Source organism: Temnothorax longispinosus, chromosome 6 (genome assembly GCF_030848805.1).
Source record: "Temnothorax longispinosus isolate EJ_2023e chromosome 6, Tlon_JGU_v1, whole genome shotgun sequence".
Classification (NCBI taxonomy): domain Eukaryota; kingdom Metazoa; phylum Arthropoda; class Insecta; order Hymenoptera; family Formicidae; genus Temnothorax; species Temnothorax longispinosus.
In genome coordinates this window covers 3,750,816-3,774,174 of record NC_092363.1, presented here as the reverse complement: position 1 = coordinate 3,774,174, position 23,359 = coordinate 3,750,816, and the positions used below count along the sequence as shown (strand labels likewise).

General features: G+C 37.1%; 2 protein-coding genes across 9 annotated transcripts in view; one reads left to right on the top strand and one right to left on the bottom strand.

Annotated features, from left to right (window-relative positions):
- The window catches only part of LOC139814302 (dipeptidase 1), a 31,463-nt gene that overhangs the window by 4,602 nt on the left and 3,502 nt on the right, over positions 1 to 23,359 (bottom strand). Inside the window, exons 1-2 of one of the 8 annotated variants that reach the window (XM_071780472.1) lie at positions 1,473 to 1,571; positions 755 to 804 (exon numbers count right to left, since the gene is read on the bottom strand). The exons of 1 other annotated variant lie outside the window; for it this stretch is intronic. In XM_071780472.1, coding sequence (XP_071636573.1) covers positions 755 to 804; positions 1,473 to 1,543 — 121 coding nt within the window. In that variant the 5' untranslated portion in view covers positions 1,544 to 1,571. Of the gene's footprint in view, positions 1 to 754; positions 814 to 1,454; positions 1,572 to 1,640; positions 1,916 to 23,359 lie in introns of those variants that run through there. 6 more of the 8 variants (XM_071780471.1, XM_071780473.1, XM_071780475.1 and 3 more) reach the window with 6 other exon arrangements.
- On the top strand, positions 3,215 to 20,182 carry LOC139814804 (uncharacterized). Its single transcript, XM_071781305.1, has 6 exons — positions 3,215 to 3,392; positions 4,709 to 5,155; positions 6,881 to 7,269; positions 13,372 to 13,461; positions 17,434 to 17,502; positions 17,679 to 20,182. Exons 1-6 carry the CDS (start codon positions 3,215 to 3,217, stop codon positions 17,946 to 17,948), a joined length of 1,443 nt encoding a protein of 480 aa, XP_071637406.1. The 3' UTR covers positions 17,949 to 20,182.

Here is a 23,359-nt window from a genome sequence, read left to right as displayed (position 1 = left end):
GATATAATTTAATTTGTTAGATAATGTTAAGAATTTTGAGATGGATTTATATATGTATATTTCCTTAAAAATCTCTATACATAAGATATATACAATTTTAAAATTACCAAAAAGTAACAATATAAGATCAAAAATTCAAAGTATTAACGATGTTACATTAAGCAAATAACTTCCTATTGTTATTAAATTAGATTTTTAATCATTACAATCAAATATTTTCTTGTTGACTTATAAATGTAATAAAGTTTGTAAAAAATGAGAGTACATAAACCGAAGAGTGAAGAATCATTGTCGATATAAGTAACACCGGAAATATATATCAAAGAAAAACCATTAGGCATCGTAACGGAAATATTTATCACTGATAATTATTTGAAATCTCATGCAAGCACGTGCCGTGATCTTTGATAAGCCTGATAGGCGAGAAAAAAATTACGGCGATTACTTAGCAATATCAGTGATATATATTTATCGCGATACAGCTTGTTATAATTATTATTTGTCATATATTTCTCTTTTTCTAATTCGGTTATTTCTTTTTTCTCCAATCTGAAGAGAATAACTTTTTGAAGATTGCTAATTAAACAGTCAAATTTGATTTTTATCAATAACACAATATCATCAATAAAATCGAACAGCCCAAAATCGTAAGAAACTAGATTGATTTTTATTATTATATGCACAATTTGTGATTATATAAATTTAAGCTTATCTCCTACAGCAAAAAATTTATAATATAAGAAAACAAATTTACCAGTATTTCTGTTGTTATCACGTTGTCCAACTGGAGAGACAAATCGAAGCCTGCTAAGACTTTATATATACATTTGTATACATATATACATATCATATTGGTACTCATTGCGATTAGATTATCAATCGTAATTAAACGTATCGGGACAAACGTCTCCTTAATTAAATGCATTTATTTGAAAGGTAGCGTAATGAAGTCCATTCGCTCCAATCGCGTAAAAAGTTAATCGTCCGAATTAATCGAAATTCGGATACATCGACTCGACAGTAAGAAGCGAGATAAGAAAATTTACAAATACCGACGTATCAGTTGTATCGTCAGTTTGTCGCACTGCAGCATCAGAAATTTTCATTTGCGCGTTTTCACTTTTTTCACTTCAATGAGAGTGCAGAATCGCATAATAAATGCATTAATTAACAAGTCAAATTCGAAGCGGCGCGGCATCGCTGACGAAGCGAGAGCTGCGAAGTTAAGCATTTCTTTTAATATCAAAGATTATGTATTGTATACATACGATTACGTTATTACAATTCCCTTTATTACATCAAGATAAAACCGATAAGCTACAATGACGCGGCGAATTTTTAATGATGAAAAATCCGCCTCTCAATAATCTTTAGCTATCGTTATCGCGCGTTCCAAATTTTTTATATCTGTCAAAATACGTTTATCGGACACTATGGATCAATGTGATAAGTACTAAATTTACTAGATTCACCCATGGCGAACGTAGCGAAGAATTCCCCCGACGGTGATGAGATCAAGATGTGTACTGTTGCGAGACAGCATCGCCTTGAAACGCGTTTAACGCGTGTTTCTACCCATTATACATACATATCTACGTGATGGAGCGATGGTACATAATACATTAGCTCATAATAGGTACCTGCTGCGTTTGATGTCTCGCTCTAAGAGCGATAAAGCTCAGTTGCGTTTGCCGCTGCAGCTACAGCAACACGACGAAATATCTATCTCTCTCTTCTTCCGTCTCTATTTGTCTTACTGTAATCCCTCGGTACACGCTACAGTTTGATATCAATGATGAAACACTGAAATTGTCTAATTATGTAACGCGCACAGAGAATAAATGCGCTGCTTTCGCATTTTTATCGACCGCCTACGTTTCTCAACGTATGACGTCTAGCTGATGCAGCCGTCCACTGAATCTTTCTCCTATCGGTCAGTCTAGATAAAATGTTATCTTTTATACTTTTTCAATTTTTAAGATACAAAATAACGCATCATGGAAATGTTATAATTAGCATATAAGATACGTTTCTTATATCTCCAATATCAAAGATTGAATTTATATGGAGCTGTTATTAATTTCTATTTTTATTTTTCATGCAATTTATCACTCAAATATATTTATATGAAAGGCAAATATAGTCCGTTGCTTTTATTCTGGATGTATTAGAACGCAAAAGTTTTTCAAGTAAGAGATATTTTTTTATAAGTATATTACGCTAATTTCTTGATTTGGAGATTTTACGATAAATATAATTTTGTGTCATATCCATTTAAGCTATTTAAAAAATTTATGAAAATTTATTTATGTGTATTTTTATTCAGTAAGAATTAGATGAAATATCAACATAAAAAAAAAGAATAAATAAAATAGGTTAGCAACTAGTGCTAAGATATCGACGATATTCTTTTCAAGTGAATATAGACTCATAACGTTTGCAAGTCATGGCAGTAAAAAGTTACTGAAGTATCCACTTTATCGTCAAATGATAATTTATTTTTGTATAAAGCCTAGAGATGTCATTGAGTGTGTTGCTTAGAAGATGCTACCATCTGATGAGCCATAAGCTAATTCCTCATTCGATTTGATTAACAAATCATAGCCAATTTCTATTCTCCAATACATCTTAATAATTACTATAATTATTATGTTATAAAACGTAAAATAAGATTTTAATCATCTCTAATAAATCATAGGAAATATCTGTATAAGCCAGAAATGTAAATATCAGAATGTGCACGTAAGATTTTGTGGAAATAATTCTTTGACTTTGAAAAGTACGATAATAATAAATAGTTAAAACTTCAAGAGTAATTTTTGTACATAAAATACATATGAAATACTTTAAGATAAATATTTCTGTTATACACTCGTTTAAAATGCAATATCGAAATAATTGGGTCAAATAAATATTCCTCGAAATTTTCTCAGAGAAAAGTTTGCTCCGGGCTTTAAAGCAAAAATAAGATTAGAGAAGATTATGATCTCCGGCACTTTAATACACTCTGTATAAAAGTTTCCTCGAAATTGACACACATTTTGCACACGATTTACCGCATGCTGTACACTTTTTTGGGGTCAACTAATATAGATAGAAAAAAAGCGCGAAGTTTGCCGCACAAAAAACGAAGATCCATCAAGATTAATGTCGCTACTTTACACGCTGGATGGCGTGTTTATTAACTTTTACGCCAGATGACAATTTCGCGGCAATGTCGGAATATTCCTTGGACTCTTTGGACAGCGTCGAGGATGATTCCTTCGAGAAACGTGTTTCGATCATCAGCGATAACGACGATAACCTGGGAACAGTCAGATCCGATGACAGATCCATCAAGAACGCTTCGTTTCAATTGAATTCTGCATTAACATCGTTACCCCAGATTAAAGGTACGAGAGATCACCTGATTTCAATTTTAGATAATCGAAAAAAAAGGATTAAATAATGATTGTAATATGCGATAAATTATTCAATATATTTTCGACAAAAAACTTTCCCTTTTGGAAACGACGATATTCTCAGAAGATTAACAAACTAAATTAATTCCGTCTCATACGTTAATTAAAAGAAAGCCGCGAATTGAAAGGCAAAAGAAAAGCCTATGACGATATGTCGATATTAATAAACAACGTGAGATTTGGTTGAAATAAATACCTTTTCAAGATCTCCCGAAGGTAATGCTTCAGGATTAAAATTTTATATTTCTGTATTATATTGTATTGGAAACGGCTCTCGGTTTTCCTCGTTAACGGGAGATAATTGCGCGCGGGAGCGCGCATACGCGGCGCGTAAACAATAAAAAAGACGGGGACATCAGTGACGAGAGACGATCCGCGTAATGCGATTTGATTCGCTGTAATCCGGGAAGTCGCGGTTTTCGTCGACGTGGACGGACGGATAACGCGGGCTAATTAATTAATGATCGGCGCATAGTACCGTCGACGTCGACGTGGCGCGGGCGGCGGTCGTCGGTCGTCGGGAAGTCGATCGAAAGTTCGACGATAGTCTGCAAGCTCGCGAAGCCGGGCGATCGATCGCCTCGTTAACGACAGTACCAATTATATAATATAAAGTAATATATCTGTGGCTGATTTCCCCTGGCCGTTCGCGGTAATATAAAACTCTGCGGGATAATTAAAGCGACGGACAAAGTTAGGTGGGATAAAGTAGCGTGGGTAACGTGAATGGCAAGGAAATCCGCTATTGATTCCAGCAGGAAAGATGGGGGGAGGGATGGAATAAGAGAATTTTATTATGTTCCGGTTGAAAATATATGCTGGAAACGTTAAACGGTATAGAATGTTGAAGAGAGAACCTTTATGAAAATAGTTACTGTAGTTGCGGGAAATGCACACAAAACTATAGCAATTACTGTAATATTTACTATAGTTTCGTGTACTTTTTTCGCGACTACAGTAGTCTTTTCTGTAGTATTTTTCCGTAAGGGAAGAGTCGTTAGAGGAAAAGAAGATACGTTACACGTTACTACCGCATGAGAACAGAAGTCTAGTGCAATGCACGCAAATTGTGTAAATTAATAAATAGAAAAATTAGACGGATATAAATTGCTAATTGTAAAATGTTGAGAAAAGCATCCTGTTTCACGATGACATGGACTTATTTAGTTTTTATGCAAATACGGCTGCGAGAAAGAGCGCATTTGCATTCTATATATAACCACGCATTCTGTCGACAATCTTTTTAGACATTACGGAGACCAACTGCACCGTACGTGAGGACAGGTGCACGAGCACAACCAGCTGCAGGAATTCGATAATTACGAGCGGAAGAGGATTCGCCCGACGACAACAGGAATGCCGCGCGACTCGAGAAGAACCGTGGCTTTGCATAAGAAAGAGGAATGACGTCAAGGAACGGCGAGAAGGCGACGCAAATCGCCGTCGTTGTCGTCGTACGTCGTCGAGACCGACAACGACGGCAACGACGACGGCAACGACGACGACGACGACGACGGAGACGGAGACGAAGCGACGTTCCCCGGGGGCGCGAAATTCTTCGTCAAAATGTAGTCTACGCGACAGCGGGGGTGGCATGAGAGCCGACAAAAAACTCGGCAACGTTCTCACACTGCGCACCCGGGGAGGACCGTCCAGGACCACATCGTATTCGGAGCTTTACCGCCGCAGATTCAGTTAGTTAACGAGATCAGATTCCTCCTTCAGACGTGGAACAATGCCGAAACGCGTCACCACCCCCTGCCCCGTCGCATCCTTCGCCGTCGCCGGGCTCTGATAAAAAAGACGAGGCGAAGCGATGCAATTTTCCACCGAGAACGTTTACTTTCTTTCGCGATTAGAAGCGGAGTGCGTTTCTGCGTCGTGAGAAAGATTGGCCGAAAGGGACAATGAGATTCCCAATCCGGCGGACGAATCTCGTCGGATAGCTTGACGTTGTCATTTCGTTTCCTAAAACGGCAAGATTTTTAAATTGCGAGAGAGCGAGTGGCCAACCGGAATTCTAGGCTACGTGTTATCTACGTTTACCGTTTTGATCCGGCATGAGAAAAGCATAGCGACAAATGTACTAATTTAAGAGTCCAATTTTCATGAATACATGAAAAGTTAAAATTATCATTTCAAATACAATGCAAAAAAAACGATTCGTTTCTCCTCCCTGAACTTTTAAATTAAAGTAAGCTTTTTAACTGAATTATTTTCCCGCTCAGAGGAACTATTGACATTGAATTATAAATGTGAATGTGCTCTCTCTCTCTCTCTCTATCTCTCTCTCTCTCTCGCTCGCTCGCTCTATCTTTTGGAAAAGAGAAGCTTTTTTTTATGTAATTCGCAGAAGTCTCACATTGTGTCAAATTTGCCAGAAATTTTCTCCTATTTGTTAATGCATAAATCTCGACTATCTGCTAATGTACCGTCATACATCGTGTCCGACACGGTGAGGTTGGGAATATTAAATCATACGTTTGAGTTTTATTCAAACGCGTTATTGTAAGGCATGGAGTTTTATTTTGTGAGATGCTCGCCGCGAAGGGAGATTTTACCGCGGCGCGATGCAGGCATAGCTGCCACAGTTTCTACATGTTACGGCGCAGTAAAGTTGCACGATGAAAAAAGTTATATTTTTGCGAAAGGGGATTAAGCGTCTGCCCCCCTGTAAAATATTTGAAACTTTCGCCAGAAATGTTCTAACCGCTCCATGTTTCTTTTTTTTTGCGATGCGTAGGTCTGTCTCCTAATTGCAGAGATAAACTAATTTTATGCACGAAAAAGAGGACAAGTCCATAGTTGTAAAAAATAATATTTTTTGTCAAATACTATTTTTTATTCAAGAAGAAACTTTAATTATCATAAAAGATATTCAGAAAAATAGAATAAAATTAACTATGTTGTTTTAAATTCTTTCTCAAATAAAATTAATTGGAGTAAAGAAATATTTTTTAACCAAAATTGAAATTTAGTATCACATTTATAAATATTTTGCCAATTCAATATTTTTTTAAAGAGACAGAATTTTCCAGACGACAGCTAAAAAATATGACGGCATCTCGTCCCTTTGCTTCTAAAAATCCTGTCACTCTATGAGAGAAGTACGACGCGCGAACTTTTCAAGCGCTATTTTCTTCAACGAAGAACCGCCGCTGCCTCGAGAAGTCGACAGCGTCATTTTTCACGTCGCTGTCCGCCACTTTTCACATCACTTTTCCTTTCTGCGCGGAATTCGTGCCCCTCGACTTCGCCAATAGGCGGTAGCCCATGGTTAAACTAATTAAGGCACCTCGTGTGCGCGGTCGTTACCGCGCGATGACAAGCGAACAATTGTTCTCCTCGTCAGGGTCGCCGGAGCTAATTTCGTGTCGCCGACGGGAAGTTAGGGTTGCCACGCTCTTTTTTTTTTCCAGACATTCCGAGGTACCCGCGGATCCAGTCCCCGGAGGGTTCCACCCTGTCGATTTGTGGCGACAGTCAGCTCGAGGAGCTCAGCCTGGATGAGGGTCGCTCGTCCCTCCCGGGCACCTCGAGGGACGACAGCAGCGAGCTCAGCTTCTATCGTCGCTTTGTTGAAGGTCACGCCGTTCACGCAACGCATATTAGACGATCCTGCGAAATATTGCGTCGAGGAATACCTTCAGATACCGTCTCTCCGAGAGCGCAGTGCGAACGTAGCGTGTCGGACAGCAAGCTGAGGAAACCGACGTATCGTCCGTATACGATCGAGGAATACAGAAGTTTATCGGTGCCGAGACCTGATCGATCTCTGGGTCCTGATAAAGATGAGGTGCAGATAAAGGTGCGTTTTCGCGATAAAGTAACAATTTTTAATATTACTGTTTCCTTTTTCTCTTCTTCCGAGATTAGATATTAGTTGAGCAATACAAAAAAAAAAAAAAGATATATTATAGTGCGAAATAGCAAATTAAGCACAAAAAAGTAAAAAATAGTTTAATTAAAAAAAAAATTTTTATTTAGCAATATTTAAAAAATTGTTAAAATATATTAATTTTTGTTATGTGTGGCATAGAATAGAGAAACACATTTTTCTTAAGGTATGTTTTATTGTATATTAAGAATTTTGACGCGCTTCGTTTGTCGAGAGGATCAGATTTTGTTGAAGCAAAATTCAGAGATGCGGCACGCAATTCTCATTTCCGAAAACTTATCTGTCGCGCGCGCGTTCGATCAAAGTTTCCGGGACAAGGAAAGTTCCCTCGCTTCGATAATTCACGTGTTCTATATTGCTCTCTCTCTCTTGATAATGAGTATAAAAGTATTTTATATTACTCGGGAACGTCATTAAAACTTGGCGTGCCGAGTTCTCTTGTGCTTTTATCGCGAGAATTTATCTTCGCCTCGTTTCTTTTATCCTTATCCTTTTATCTCGCTAGATGTTTATTGCTGCGTCTTCCCCGTTAGTGTCCTCAATGTGAGGTAATTACGTTACGGACTGGATCGCACCGAGAGTACGTACGTTAATAAACAACGTTCTCTTGGCCCGACGAAGTTACACCGTTACCGCGCAGGAACGTAACGCCGTGATTCGATTTAATGCCGGTAATTCGATTACTTCTTCAGCATCATCGATGCTCATCGTCGACCGATGCAGCTCGTTGCAGGCCGTCTTAATTGCAGCGCTTCGCAGTCGCACGCAAAGCGGCATCAGTTTCGACAGTAAAATGTAGAATAAAGCGCACTCATTTCCAATACCGCGGTACAGCGAGAGAAAATTCGAGCGGTATCGGATCCGACGAAATAATACGAAAATATGGACATAGAGAGAACTTTTTCGCGCGAAGTAGCAGAAAGTTCGATTTGCGAAATGAGAACTTTTACCGTGTGATTTTATTTCGCGCCGAGCCGGCCTTGTCAATAAGTCGCCACAGTCGGGAAAGGCTTCCCATGCCGGAAAAGCGAGACGAAGGAAACTCCGTCGAGTCGTATACCGCCGAGAATCCGGCGATGCAGTTAACCCTTTCACATTGGAAGACCTAGCGGGCTAGCGCTCCTTCGCTGAAGGAGTTGCGTCGACGGCGACGCGCACGGCTTCAATCTAATAAGCACGCAACTCGTTTCCGGGATCGAGCGGGCCATTTCCGCTCGCGTCTGTTCTCTAGTTTCCACCGACGTGGATATACAATATCAAATTAAGGGGCTGCGTACGACAAATTGCAGCCCCGACAATCGCGCGTGACGATGAGCGCGTCACGACGACGAATCTTCCTCGTCTGTCTCCGGAGGACGACGCGCGCGGACGCGCAAGAAGCGCGTCGCAGTTTGTCGCCGAAGCGAAAAATTCAATTCACGAAGTACTTTAATCCGTTAATTGCGATAATCGTTTCTCCGATGTAAAAGCTGAGAGCACGTTACGCCCCCCGCGTGTCTCTCTCTCTCTCTCTCTCGGCAACTGTCTGGAGGGTAAACTGTTGCAGCTTTAACGAAATTTTGAATTGTTCCTCGCAAGACTCGTAAATTATTCCTCGCGCGAGTTTTCATAAACTCCTCGGCCTCGCGTGTACCTTCTCTCCCGTAAAATATAATTTTTCGTCAATTTTGCCAGACGTAGAAGGTAGGAAACGTCAGGTTCTGATGTTTCTAACAATAAGATACACGTAATTCGTGCCTTCGCAGGCTTCTTTAGCCTCAAAGCTCTCCTACATGCTACTTTTTTAATATATGCTTTTTGTACGGTCTCAGAGAGCCCGCTCTAAGCCCCCATCAATAATCGCAAGTATTACGTACTATACAGAACTGTATCTGAACTTAATATTTTTTACAGAAAGAATGTCTGTCTCTTGCGTCTCTCCACCGTCGATAACGCAAATTTCGTAAATCAGATATGCAATAAGTAAACGAGGAATGCTGTCAATGACATCTGTAGATTCGCGAAATGACATTCCGCAGCGTCGTTCCCGTTGTTCTTCAGGACCCGCTGTCGCGATGTCGCGGAATTCCGCGCACGGAGTCCTCTCGTTGCGGGTCGCCGTGCGGGCGGCAGGTGCGCAACGCAGGAAAATAGCTGTCGCTCTCATAGTTGGAGGGAATGCACTACATTCCCGCGGCCTTTGAGCGTCTCGGCCCGGCTCGGCTCGCGAGAACGGGCGTTCTGTGAATTTTTCAGGGCGCTCCCAGCGCGCGACCGGCGAAATACACGGAAAACAGCGAAGACTTTTCTTACACGCGCCACACGCAAACAGCCGCGCTGCGCGCCGATCGATGTGTTTGTTCGCTCGTGTGTCTGGAAGGAAGCGAAATTCCAAGTGCTCTGTCGTGGCCCCCTGTCGTGCCGTTTTCGCGGAAACAATTTTAGCAGATTGGAAATTAAAATTTCACGCGACTCCGTCGCGGTAGCGCCAGCCCCCTCGCCCTTCCCGAGACGTCGGAAGCCCCTTTCTCTTTAAACGCGCCTCGGGATAAGCGGAAGTGCTTCGTTATTGCGTCACGGAGGGGCGTTCCCCAACATCGTTTCCGTGAACCACGCGGGCGGAGATGCCGAGCCCGCCGCGGTGAAAAGTTTCAAGGTGCTTCGCCTCTGTCGCGGACGAGAAAGAACGAAGATGTCGGGCGTCATTTTCCTTCTCTAAGCGCCGCGAGCAGTTGGAAAACGAACTTGATAAAACTCATTTGCGTATGCATATTGGTTCGCATTACATAAATTGTCTTGAGTTACCTTTGTTTTATTTAAAATTTACATTATGTAATATGTAATACATGCATAAATATTTTGATTTTAATTAATTGTAAGAAAGACTGAACTATATTCAAAGACAACTTCAGCTTTTGGACTTTTTGCTATAGGATCATTTAGAAATAATTTTTGGATATGTGTTAAAAGTTTGATAGAATTATAAATGAATGCAAGACGAACTTTTTGGGATATATTAATTGAAGGGAACATTAAGATATGCTTGTCCATAAAAAGACACGAGATGGTTTCCTTAAATACTAATATTTCGTTAAATCAAGTACATTATTTATAAATCTAAAAAATTATCTATAAATTTATTATCTAATAAATTATTATCTAAATGATTTTAGGTTAATTTTAGATTAGATTAACATAAGGTAGAAACAGCTAAAAGTAAGTTTAACTCCTCAATCAATCCAAAATTGACTTTAATTCAATGGAATTTAAATTCCATTTTAATTAGAAAGATTTTTATAAAATCAACGAGTTCAATTAAACCGCCGTTGATTAAAAACTGACTTCGAGTTGATCAAAGAATCTTATCAGACGAAAGAGCGGAGTGCGCTCTATATGTAAGGTATCGCAAAAGGGCGGCGGCGTCACGCCAATACGTTGTCCGCAATTAGACGCTGTAGAGAATCGCGACACGTAAAGCCGTAAAAAGCTTCAATTGCGCAATCGAACTTCGCCGATACCACGTCCAAGTACAGGCGAACAGGAATTTCCGCTCTAACGGCGAACACCGTGAAGAAAGAGAAAGAAGAGGAGAAAGAGAGAGAGAAAGAGAGAGAGAAAAAAAGGAAAACCAGACGGGGACTTTTATCCAGGTGTTTCTTATAAGCGCGGGCGCTCGTTGTACACTCGCAGGCTATTATCCGGGATTACCGGGCCCGCCCGGGTACGAGAGGAGATAAGTACAGCAATATACGGGAGCAAATTTGTTCCCGACGAAGCCGCCACTGGCATCGCCATCGCCGTCGAGGGTAGTTTAAATGAAACGCCGGCAAGGTAAAGCTGGACGAGGTGTCCGCGGATGACAGCGGCGGCTAAGGCGCGAGACCGGCATGTTCATAATTATAGCGACTCCCGAAAGCTTTGCGTTAATATCGCACCCAGTAATTGCGCGCGGCATTAATTGCCTTCGGCATTAACGTTGTAGATGTCACCGCTGAATTGGAGAATGTCGTCGAATGTTGATATGAGTTCGTACAAATGGCCATTAATTTTCAGCAAGCAATTATTTTAATTAGTTATTATATATGCAATAGATTATATTGTTATTATTAGTATTATTATATGTAGTACTATATCTATGTAAAAGGTAATTTTACTGGTGTGACATGTTTAATACAGCTATGTTGTTATATTATAATAATATTACTATACATGATATTAAATGTATAGAAACGGAAGTCATGTAACCTCCCCTCTCCCCCCGGGAGAGCATATAAAGCTAATTGACTATATGTAAATAATATTACCATGTAGATTAGTAAATAGTAATATTATTTTACTTAACATTAACTATATATGTGCAGATCGATATAACAATATTACCATGTAGATTAGTAAATATAGTAATGTTATTTTACTTAACGTTATACATGTGATTATATGATATAATTATGCCATTTTATGATCATACGGTAATAAAGGTAGATTCAGTGATCAATCATTCAGTGATCACTTATCGGTACTTTAAATGTTAGGCAAGAAGAGATGCGACATGCTCGTATCGCATATTTCATAAAATACGAAAAGTTGTACGTTCGACTTATCTATTTTTAAGGGTGGTGCCGTTCGATCCGTCGCGTCGTGACTGATCCGTTCCCTCTGCCAGATGCAATTTCTTCTTGCGTTTCCTTTTCCTTCTATCCGTCTCGCACGATCGTCACGTTTATCTTTTCTCCCGTTCGCCCATTCGGTCTATCCTGTTTCTGTATTTCTTTTCGCTGTCCCACCCCGAGCCTGCCTGTCGATTTCTCCGTCATCGACCCCGCTCGATGAGAATTTGCATAATCTACTTTGTATCGGATTCGAGTGGGTCGAGTTGGTAGCCGGCAATTTTCGGTACGACCCGCTCGATCGATCTCATAGCGTCTGCAAAGACCGAGTTCGCGAGCGCGATAGTTTGCAACCAAGATGAGAAATATTTAACTGCAATATATCCAGCACTAAATGTGACTTTCTAAATTTTTAACATTTTTCGCTAATATATATCATCATATTATCATATCGATTATAATAACAAATTAAGTTACACATTAATATTTCTACATTTATGTGTTCACACTAACAAAAAATGGTATATTGCGGTTTTTGAAATTTTTATAAGTTCTAACATTTAAGAATACTTCTCTCTAATAAAGAAATTATGTCGGTACTCTTATCCTGTCTGAGTCAAGTGCTAATTTGATTAAATTAATGTTTGATGTTTGTGCATCTATAAATATATAAAAAGAAATATATAATAATTAAAGTTTATTTGATATTAAATAAGCGTGAAAGCATATTAAATATTCAATTTGTTAAATCATTATCTTTTAATTTTGTTGTGTTCAGACTTTATTTAAAACATGAAGCATAATATTTTATGTATCAATCTAATTATCTATAATTTATTATTATTAAGTAATAATTAAATAATACTTAATATTAATAGTTAAATATTTATTAGTAATTTTTTTATTAAAATATGACCAGTAATATACTATTTATGCGAACTGTCGCAGAAATGTATAAGCGCACGAATGATGATATATTGGTATATCAGTATTACACCCCCAACTTCGTTATATGCCGAAAGATATTACTCGTGCGTTGGATTTACTCGCACTTTTGTCGACGTATGCCTCTTCATGGCAAACAGCAATCTACAACCACATCTGTCTGCAAATTTGCGGGCGCCGCGCCGGTATAGGTACTCGCGCGCGTGCATACAAGTGCAGGCGTATGCGCGCGAGTCGAAGGGGCTACCCCCTTGTTGCTAAACTCGGGCAAAAAGTAAATAAAGCCCTTAGTCAGACGTAACGTCGGCGTGTTTAGCTTGAAAGTTTCGCCAGACCAGGCTGGTGATGTTAGTACTAGTATAGTCATAGTCGCTGCAGCAGTGGTGTTAGTAATGGAAGTAGTAGTAGTAGTAGTAGTAGTAGTAGTAGTAGTAGTAGTGGTAGTAGTAGCAGTAGCTTCAGGGGTTGTTTGTTGTTGCAGAGAGAATGGCTGATGCGCCGGAGATCGTATGGGGATTCGGTTAGCGCGCGCAATCGCGAGCAGATACTGCAGCGAACGAGAAGATTCAAGGTATGAGACGATGCGATCCGCGCGTCCGGATGGATTACCGATCGCGGTTTATCTTAGACATGAGAGGCTAAATCGATAGCTTCGACAGTTACGCCGTTGCTGCGCCAAACTACAGCGTTATCTGTGTCACGTTTATGCATGGCTGATCGCGAATTACGTTGTTTTTCAACGCAAAGACGGTAGCAAAACTACAAGATCTTTGCTTATTTCCTTTGAATTTTTGTTTTTCGTCTTCCCATTTCCGCTCATATCTATCGATCGTACAAATTACACATGTCGATCCGTGCGAAAGGAAATACAAAGACTTCGCTAAATAAATAAATTTTATTACTTCACATTAAAATAAATTTTAAGGGAATGTTATTTTCTATTCTATTCTCCCAAAAGAGAATTTATTTAATAATAATATTATTTATTTAATATGTTAATTGATAATAATTTGTATTATTTACTTATTTATTTAGTATAATGGTCCATCAGTTTTAAGGAAAATAAATTGTCAGGAATGAACTTACACATCCCGCGTCCGCTTAACTCTTACGCGCGAAGATGTCGGACCTTCGATCGCGATCACGCGACCCTCGGCTAGCGAAGGCATCTTATATTCCATGTCCAATCGTATATACCCGTCTGAGGAATCTGGGCATTATCGGAAACGAAATTCTAGAGAGTTTTCGTCCATCGTTCGGTCGCGCATTGTGCATGTCTGAGAATCCGTAATTGCGTTTCCGCGGTCGCGCGACGGATCGCTAATCACGATCGAGTTGCCGGGTAGCTCAGTGGAATATAATGCTGTAAAAAATAATGGGCGAGGCGAGAGCCGCGGCTCGTGTTTGATAAATTAGCATCGATGGCATTCGGTCCCGTTACGGTCGATATTTAATTGCCAATTAGAGGACGCAAAAGAGGCATTGCTGACGGGTGCTGGCTCGTTTTACCCGGCGCACTCGTGAAAGTCAAGCCTCGTAATGACCGGCCGCAAGATTTATAAACGAAATTAATTACGTACGTACCGCCTCCGCGTTAACAATGCCGCGATCGTATTTTTTTTCTATTTCTCTCTTCTCTCTCTCTCTCTCTCTCTCTCTCTCTCTCTTCCCTTTTATCTTCTATCTCGTTGCTCGTTCTGTCTTTCCACGGTGGCGTATCTTGTCCCATCTGTCATTATCCATTCGCTTTCGCTGTCATATCAATTTCTCGTTTAATTTCACGATAGCATTCTAACTATTAAATATTGATAAATATTATTCTATTTATTCGCGTGGTCAGAGCTGGGTCATGATAGATAAATGACATTATAATTTATACACTGACAGATTAAAAGCATCAATTTTGCCTTTTATTGCTCGGCTTATTAATTAATGCACACATTAAGTTAAATATGCGTCTGGTTCGAACTTTTATATAAAACGTCTATCGAATTAGATATGTCTCCACTGCAAGAAGGTAAATATTAATATTAGACTATATTTTTATTTATACGCAGAACTTTTTCCTCTCAGTCCGCCAATCTCATCTATATTATGGCTCGATATTTTCAATCCATGCAGCAACGGCGTCAGCGCGCGGCAATTCGAGTACTCTTATGTATGAAGTTTATTATGCATCGAGGAGAGAACGGGGTAGAACGTTAGGAGACGCGTTGCGATTCGCAAGATGAAAGATAACGCGGGCGCGCCGCGGAAAGTCTCGCCGGGACAAAATATTCATAACGGTAGAATGAAATTCTGCCGGGTCGGGGAGGATCCCTCCCCATTCACGCTTCACTCCCGGGACAACAATTCCGAGAATAACTTAGTTTCGTATCGGCCGCGGCTAAGTCAATTGCACTTCGGCAACTTGTATTCAATTATTCCATTTCAACCGGGAATGCGCTCACGACCTGATCTCGCGAGATTACAAAGGTTCGAGCTTAACGATTATTCGCGCGGAACACCGCGCCGTGCCGCGCCGCGCTATACGCCGTTCCTGTTACGTCTGCTTCCACTTGGCCGACCCAATGCCGGAAGAATCTACTGTGTGTACACGACGGTAGCGTAGCATTACGCCGCCCGTTACGTTAAAAATCTATTTCGCTTAAACTTCGCAAATTATAAAAGTAATGGAAATTTTACGTCGCATTGAGTCGCGAATAAATGACGCAGCGTTGCATCCCATCGCCCGTTACGTCAAGATAGCTTCTCAAGTTTTGCATATTATAAAAATAATGCCAATTTTACGCTACATCGATTCGCAGATATGGGCGATGTAAGTGCGATTACGAATCCGTGCAATTTCCTCATGCAAATACCGAATCTTGATCAACGCTGCGAAAGCGATTCGCAATATTGTTTTAATATCTAGAAGCTCCGTTAACGAACGTAACGCTGCAACGTTTGTTTACGAGAATGTTTCTTGTCGCTCTAATGAATCGCGCGCTAAATTAGAAACTATATTTGACGAGTGGAAAAAAAATTCAATTTAATCCAATTCCGATTGCAAATACATTTTCGGATTGTTCGAAATTACATTTTCAGCTTTGCGGCAAAAGCTCAACGATTTACATACGATTTACATAAAATGTAAACATTCACAAATTATTATATGCAAAAAAAATCGCAGCACAACGAGAGAGAGTGTTGGTAAAAAATTCGGCATTGCAGCATATGAAATTTATACACATAAAATGTTTTCGCGATTTTATCGCGGCTGTCTAACACATTACGTTACAATTTTCATATGCCTGTACATTATATACATATATTTCATTATCTGCGGATAATTATGTGCCAAATTCTCTTAGTATCCGCGTATCGTTCACCGACCAGTCGGTGTTCTGACGATTAGGTTCGCATACGAAATGTAAGACGGGATCGCTGCGGAGCTAACAGATGAACAGTCCGTGTAGAAGTGGCCCATGCCAAAGTACCGTTATCCGCACGTAAATTCAGTTATACGTACAAAGCTACTACTGCGAACCGCAACGACCACGAGCGTAGGCAGAAATTGAGGGTATGAGGGGCGAACGAGCGGGGGTATAGGAAAGTGGCTCTACACGCAGGGATGAACCTATGCTACGCCTCTCACAAGGAGAAGCAGCCTCGTGACTCGCATATACTACGGCAGACATTCCATTTGTCTGTTTCCTATACACGAGTATACGTATACACGATATACGCATTTCTCAATTCGTCGATCGGTTGACATCGATCTTCGCCTGATATAAAGGGGACAGCGATATTTAACTATATTTACAAGGATCTAGTGTCACTGAACTTTAATTGCAGTTTAATTTACGCTTTGCCATTCTTAATCTTGATTTTGGAAAAAATAAAACTATTATTGATGTTAATTGGAGTTTAATTTATACTTTGCTTTTAATTTTAATTTTAAAAGAAGAATAAACTACCATTGGTTTTAATGGCAGTTTAATTTGTGCTTTGTCTTTCTTAATTTTGTTTTTGGAAATAATTACACTATTATAAACTTTAATCGCAATTTAATTTGTGCTTCGCCTTTCTTAATTTCGATTTTGGAAAAAAGCAAAAGGTTGACTTAAGTACGTCAACGTACTTAATTTATAATCGAGTAATATTCAAAGTCTCTCTCTCTCTCTGTCTTTCTCTCCCTCCCTCCCTCCCTCTTACATCTTTCAATAAAAAAGATATTAAAAGTTAATTTAGATTATAAAAAGTATAGTAATTTTTTTAAAAACATTTACGTTATATTATTTATTTTTTTTTCATTACGCGATATTGTTATTGTATTCCTCTCGTCGCCGCAAATTCATATACTCTTTTTGAAGTAAAATATGTTTGATCTATGTCGTTCCCGCTGGAAAAGACTTGCGAGGTTATCGACGATGGCGTGGAACAAAATGTAAAATCACGAACCGTGAATATCATTTGATTCTTCCGTCTTTTCTTCCTATTTATCTGATCAAAGCAACTCGCCCATTCGTCCCGCGAGCACTTATCTTCTTTGTGTTCACAGTCGAGACGCGCCATCGCTCAAAAATGTTTCTTGCCCCCTTTGACGGATTGGAATGCCGCCGCATCAAAGGTAAATTGAGCCCTTTTGCGACCTCGCCTTCTTGTACTCCGGCTGGCTTTCCGCTGGAGGACGTTGCGCAATTATTCGTGGATCTCCGTAATGGAGCGGAGAGACCGAAGGAGATCGTGAGAGCAACAGCGATTCGATGATCATTGCCAATGGGTAACATCTCTCGTTTATCGCAGAACCGTGAAAGCTCGAGGATCTCTGAGACGAATAACGCGACACAGGAGAGTCTCTTGAAACGTCCCGTCGGGTGCCCGAAGGAAAGGATCGCCACGGACGAAGCATCGCCGTCCCGAAAGAGTGATACGTTCGAGGAAACAGCGAATTTCGGCTCGTCTCTCGTTTTATACGCTTCCCACAAAGACTCGTATTTAGAGACATTGCAACAACGTCATTCGCAGGAAAAAGAATTGGCGGAACGTCTTATGCGTCAAGCATTAAACTCTTGATCGAGACTGCATTCGTGTGAGAAAAGCAGCATAAATGTCTCTCCAATTTTTGGATGTTTGCTCTCGTGAATTATATCACCATTCTGTCTATTTTTATATAACTTACTGATCGATATTTTATCGCGGTTTGCTTTCCGTTTGTTATCATATGCTCGTTTGCTATATACGCCTTGTTTACGCCTACTTTATACTAAAGTGTATATGCCAGTCGATACGTTGATACAAAATATTTAATGCTTTATACAATGCTTTATTTCAAATAATTTTCTTATACATTTCTAATTAAATCAAATAGACTATATTTATATAAATTAATTTATTATTATACTAGTTTAAGCCAAATTTTTGCGTTTCAAAAAGAGTAAAATTATGTAATTATAATAAATAAAAAATGCTTGAAATACAGTGAAAAATGTAGCTATTCATTATTCATTCCTTCTCGATTAACATCAAGCAATTTTATTTTATTCGTAAAATTTGAAAAGGGAAAACATTGATTCATTTAATCTTCATTTTTCTATTACAAAACGAAGATAAATTTTATTCTTCAATTTTGAAACTTCTCAAAATGAAGCTGTTTATCGGTGTAGCGTGTCCACATGCGGATTTCATAGTTAAATTTATCTTAAGCAATTATGTTAAATAGATTACTTCTTGGAATAAATATTATTGTTTTATTGCAATAGTTGCGGATGAATATAATCAATCTGTTTAGTGCTGCATAAATCTGAGCACATTTCTTATCGCACGTTGAATTTTCCAGTGATTTAAATATAATTTGTCTGCTATCTTTCAATCGCAAAAGCGAATTCAACTAGATCGAATGATTCAGCTAACAACAAGCTATGATAAATCGACCGACATTGATACGATGTTTATTAATGATATGTGCGTGAAATTTGTGTATTTGAAATGTATTACATATGTAATAATTCCATTGCGTATTTTTGGATGATAAATTCTATCCTTATCAGCCATTAACTTGATTCGCGTCGTGTTGCCTGGTTTTATAGGACGAAGTTACCGTCGTTTTTTTTTTATCATAAACGCAGCGTCTCGGATACAGAACAGATTAATTCCAAGTCGAGTAGGTGTGACGCAGTTTATCAGTAAGTATAGTCGTTATTAACTCCGTCTTTAATCGTATTCCAATATTATGCAATTGTATAAATTTGTGATTTTTACATTGGTTATATGCTAAAATATATTTCATCGACATTTTTCGATCGAGCAACCGGCAAAGAAACGATCATATTTTTGGATGTTGCATTCCGCGGATTTATTTCTAAATCTAACTCAAATATTTATTTATTCATGTTATAATATAAAATAATAACAGCAAGATGTGAGCGAATATTATTTGATATGTAAAATTTGAAAAATGCAATTAAAAGCAACAAGTATTTGCGTGACAATCGTTCTTGTATGAAATTGACCGCGCGACTTACGAAATCTCGTCGTTATCTTAATTAGATGCGCTTTGTTGCGTCCGTGCTTCATTTGCGAAATGTTCGCGAGTATCGAACGTGTCGCAGTTTTAAGATGCTTTTCACGTTGACGCTCGACGCTCGTTTTCAGCAAGCAAAAATCTTCAGAAATAATATCTTTTATATATATATATATACCCATAAAATATTTTATTACTTAAAAATATTACTTGAAAATAATTAATATTTTACGTATTTTGAAGTCTATGTTTAATTGTGCTGGGACGATTAACAACGATTCAGCGACGACGCTGCATATTAAACAAATTCAACTTCGTTTCTTTGACGCTAGCGTCAAAGCGAAATCACCACGTTCACCTTGTTAACGCTCATTTTCAGCGTCTCATGAATTGGCACCTTTATGCAGCTCTATCTTTTTACTGTTGCAACGTGATTAAGATATCTATTATGTGCGATTAATATTGAAAGTGTCGTACAAAGTGTCGCGGTCGTTGCAGTATTCTAGTGATTAATGCATGCCTAATCGTAATTAACGTATTTTCGCGAACAGATGTTGTGTGAAGGCCATGAAGAAGCAACAATGGGGAAAGGAGGAGATCAGGAGAAGAGGAGGAGGCTAGGGAAGCATCGGGTGACGGCGGAGCAACCACGAGGTGAGATCTCATAATGTATCCCATTATCCGTTGTTGGTGGAAGTAATTGTTTGTTTACGCAGTAGTGTGTTTCAAATTTAAATATAATAATATATACTGTACATAACTTATCGTGTAATATAAAATAGAAAACATTTTGAGTATATTAAGATTCTCAAAATATTTAGTTTCATGTTTGTAAAATATTTATAAAATAATTTAACAAATATATGTAAATAAAAAAATATAGATATATATATAATATAAAATATAAAATATTTCACAAAATGTTCAAGATTTATAATTATTCAAATTACATCAAGATTAGATTTTTTCTAATCAAATTTTATGAAATTAATAAAAAATTAGAAAATTATGTAATTTTTAAATTAAATATTTGTTATTACGAATAAAAATCTCTTAGTACGGGATAATTTATGAATCGACGAATTTATTTTAGACATTATTTTAAATTTGATAGATTTGAATTTGTTATAGATCAACGTTGTATGTATTATATAACTTCGCTGCTACGCATCGTACCGGTGAGTAACTAATTATTTTCTGATTTATTTTTGAGGTAATAGATTTATAAAAAAAGGTTATGCTAGATACATAGGTATAAAGCAACCTTCAACTATTATTATAATATAAATGTTTAAGTTTTCAAAACAATAAATGCAGCAGTAAAAAATCCAGTAATATATTATGTTTCTTTAATGTCGAAATATATTACCTATTTCTACGGTTATAAATATAGAGAAGATTAAAATTTTATATTACGCACGTACGAATATTATATATAAACATCATTATGATATCTCATAGATCCATTGTTTTGTAATGGATGAGCTATAACGGATTATGGTAGATATTTAATTATGGATTCTCCTTTCATTATTGTATTGAAATCGATGTGTTATTATGCTTGAGGCTACATTTGCATAAATATGTATACACGAAGTAAAAATATGAGATAAAGCTCATCAATGTTCATTGAAGTATGAATATCATATCTAAAAAAAATAATATTAAAAAAAGTAAAAATAAAAACTTGAAACACGTTTTAATATTATTTAATCATTATTTGTCTCAATATATTAAAATTAATTAAGTTTCTCAACCTAAAAGAGTAATTGTAAGTTCCTTTTTTCTACATGGGTAATAGCAGTTAGAACAAAATAGTTGAATATAGAAATTGAGTTTAATAAAAATAAACAGTTCTGTGGATATCAGAAAAAGATTATTAAAACAATTTTCTTAGAATAACGTTGCTTAAAAAAGAAACAAGAAAGAAATAAAATTATAATGCAAATAAAATATTAACGTTCTAAAAGTATAAAGCAGTGGAGCTCGATGATGCAAGAAAGTAATATATTTAAATATTCTTTAAATATACATGTAGATATAATATATAAGTACAAGCATAATTGAAAAAGAATTATTTCAGTAATGCCATATTGCACATAATTAATTTTATAAAAAACGCATTAATGGATATTAATAATTGATATTTGTTCTGATCATTTTTTAATTCTTATTAATATTTATTCTCATAAAGCGCCAATTTTAATATAATTTTTTGTAGCCCATCCATCTAATTAATTGACAAAATAATTTTAATAGTTTTACTGACCCAGAACGCATTTGTTAACGCCTATCTGTCGCGACAGGTGAACCATTGATAAAACCCGTTTGTCGAAATAGCGATCGTGCATAGAAATGCGGAAAATACACGCTATTATGCGTACAACAAATGTCTAATGCGAGCTGCAACGCAAAATTAGTGAATAAATTCGTGATAAATAAGTTAAAATATTTGATAATAATATAAATCTTTTTTAATATCAGATATTTAAATATATAAATATATATATAAATATCTGAAATATACACATATCTGTGTGTGTGTGTGTGCATATATTGCTTGAGAATTAAATATTTTAATATAAATAATATAAAATTGCTATTAATTCTAAATTAACCTGTATACAAAAATTTTTTTTATTTTATGACAAAATAATTATTAAATCACATCATTTTATTTAGCTTTGTTATAAAGCTAAGTTATTATTATAGACTGTAAAAATTAGGATATAAAATTAGGATACTGTTACCAAGAAGTACAAATGAAAACTATTAGCGCGGTTTTCATTAATCGGTACAATAATCTACGTAAGTAAAATATTTCGTCTGCTAGAATTTATATAGCACTCACTTTACTTTTATTTATATATAACTGTAAGAAATACCTATATATGCACTGCAAGAATCTTAAAATTTACAATATTTCTTTTGTAAATTAAAATTCTATTATTTGTGACTTTTTACCAAAGTCACAAATACACACTATCTGTAACATACATTTTATTTTTATTATTTATATTTATGAGATTGCTTTATAAATTGCCTCAGACAATTAGTAATTCATGACATATATGAAAATGTGTCACCAGACAAATAATACATTGATGCAGTGAACTCTCATTTCTCTGCGTATGCGAGAATGCAAATATTGCAAATGCATCGATCCGGGATCAAATATTCTTTCTAATTCTATTTTGGCCCGTCCATTTTAAGGCACCAAATGTCTATGAGATATATCATATTTTTTTATATTTGCGTTAACTGTGGATGCATATTCATACATGCACATATATTATTGGATACAATTTTTTTAAATAAATTTATCTCCGTTATCTAAAAATAAAACAAATATTACTTTATCACTCAACGATCGATACGTAATAGCGAAATTATTGACTAGATCGATAATAATCCTGGGCTAATCCCGTAACATATAAGACCCACATATAAGATTTCAAATTATCACAATAATCAATATTTCAAAAAAATTGCATGTATCGAATTATATATTCGTTCTTCTAAATAAATTCTTAAATAATTGTACAATTTCTTAGAAAAGTTTTCTTTTTCAGGTAGAAACTTTTACAAAATTTCATATATATATATATATATATATATATAAATGAATTTTTTTCTGTTTCTTGTTTAAATTATCCAAATAAACGAATCAAACAGATAACACAAGGAACATAAAAATATTATAATACTTGCCTCAATATTGTTCCACCGGCATTCAATGCCTCCTTTTGTTCCCAGAACGAGATAGAGTTGTCAGGTTCATCGTACTCGCAAAAACACTCACGAAAATACTCGCGAAAATACTCGCGGCTAATTATGATGGCGGAGTAATTATCAAAAAAGTCTTTTGCGCGACCTTTTGTACGGCAGTCTCGCTTATAATACGACAGAATATCTCGTTCTGTAATTATGTAAAATAATAGTTCATTGTAATAATTGTAAGATA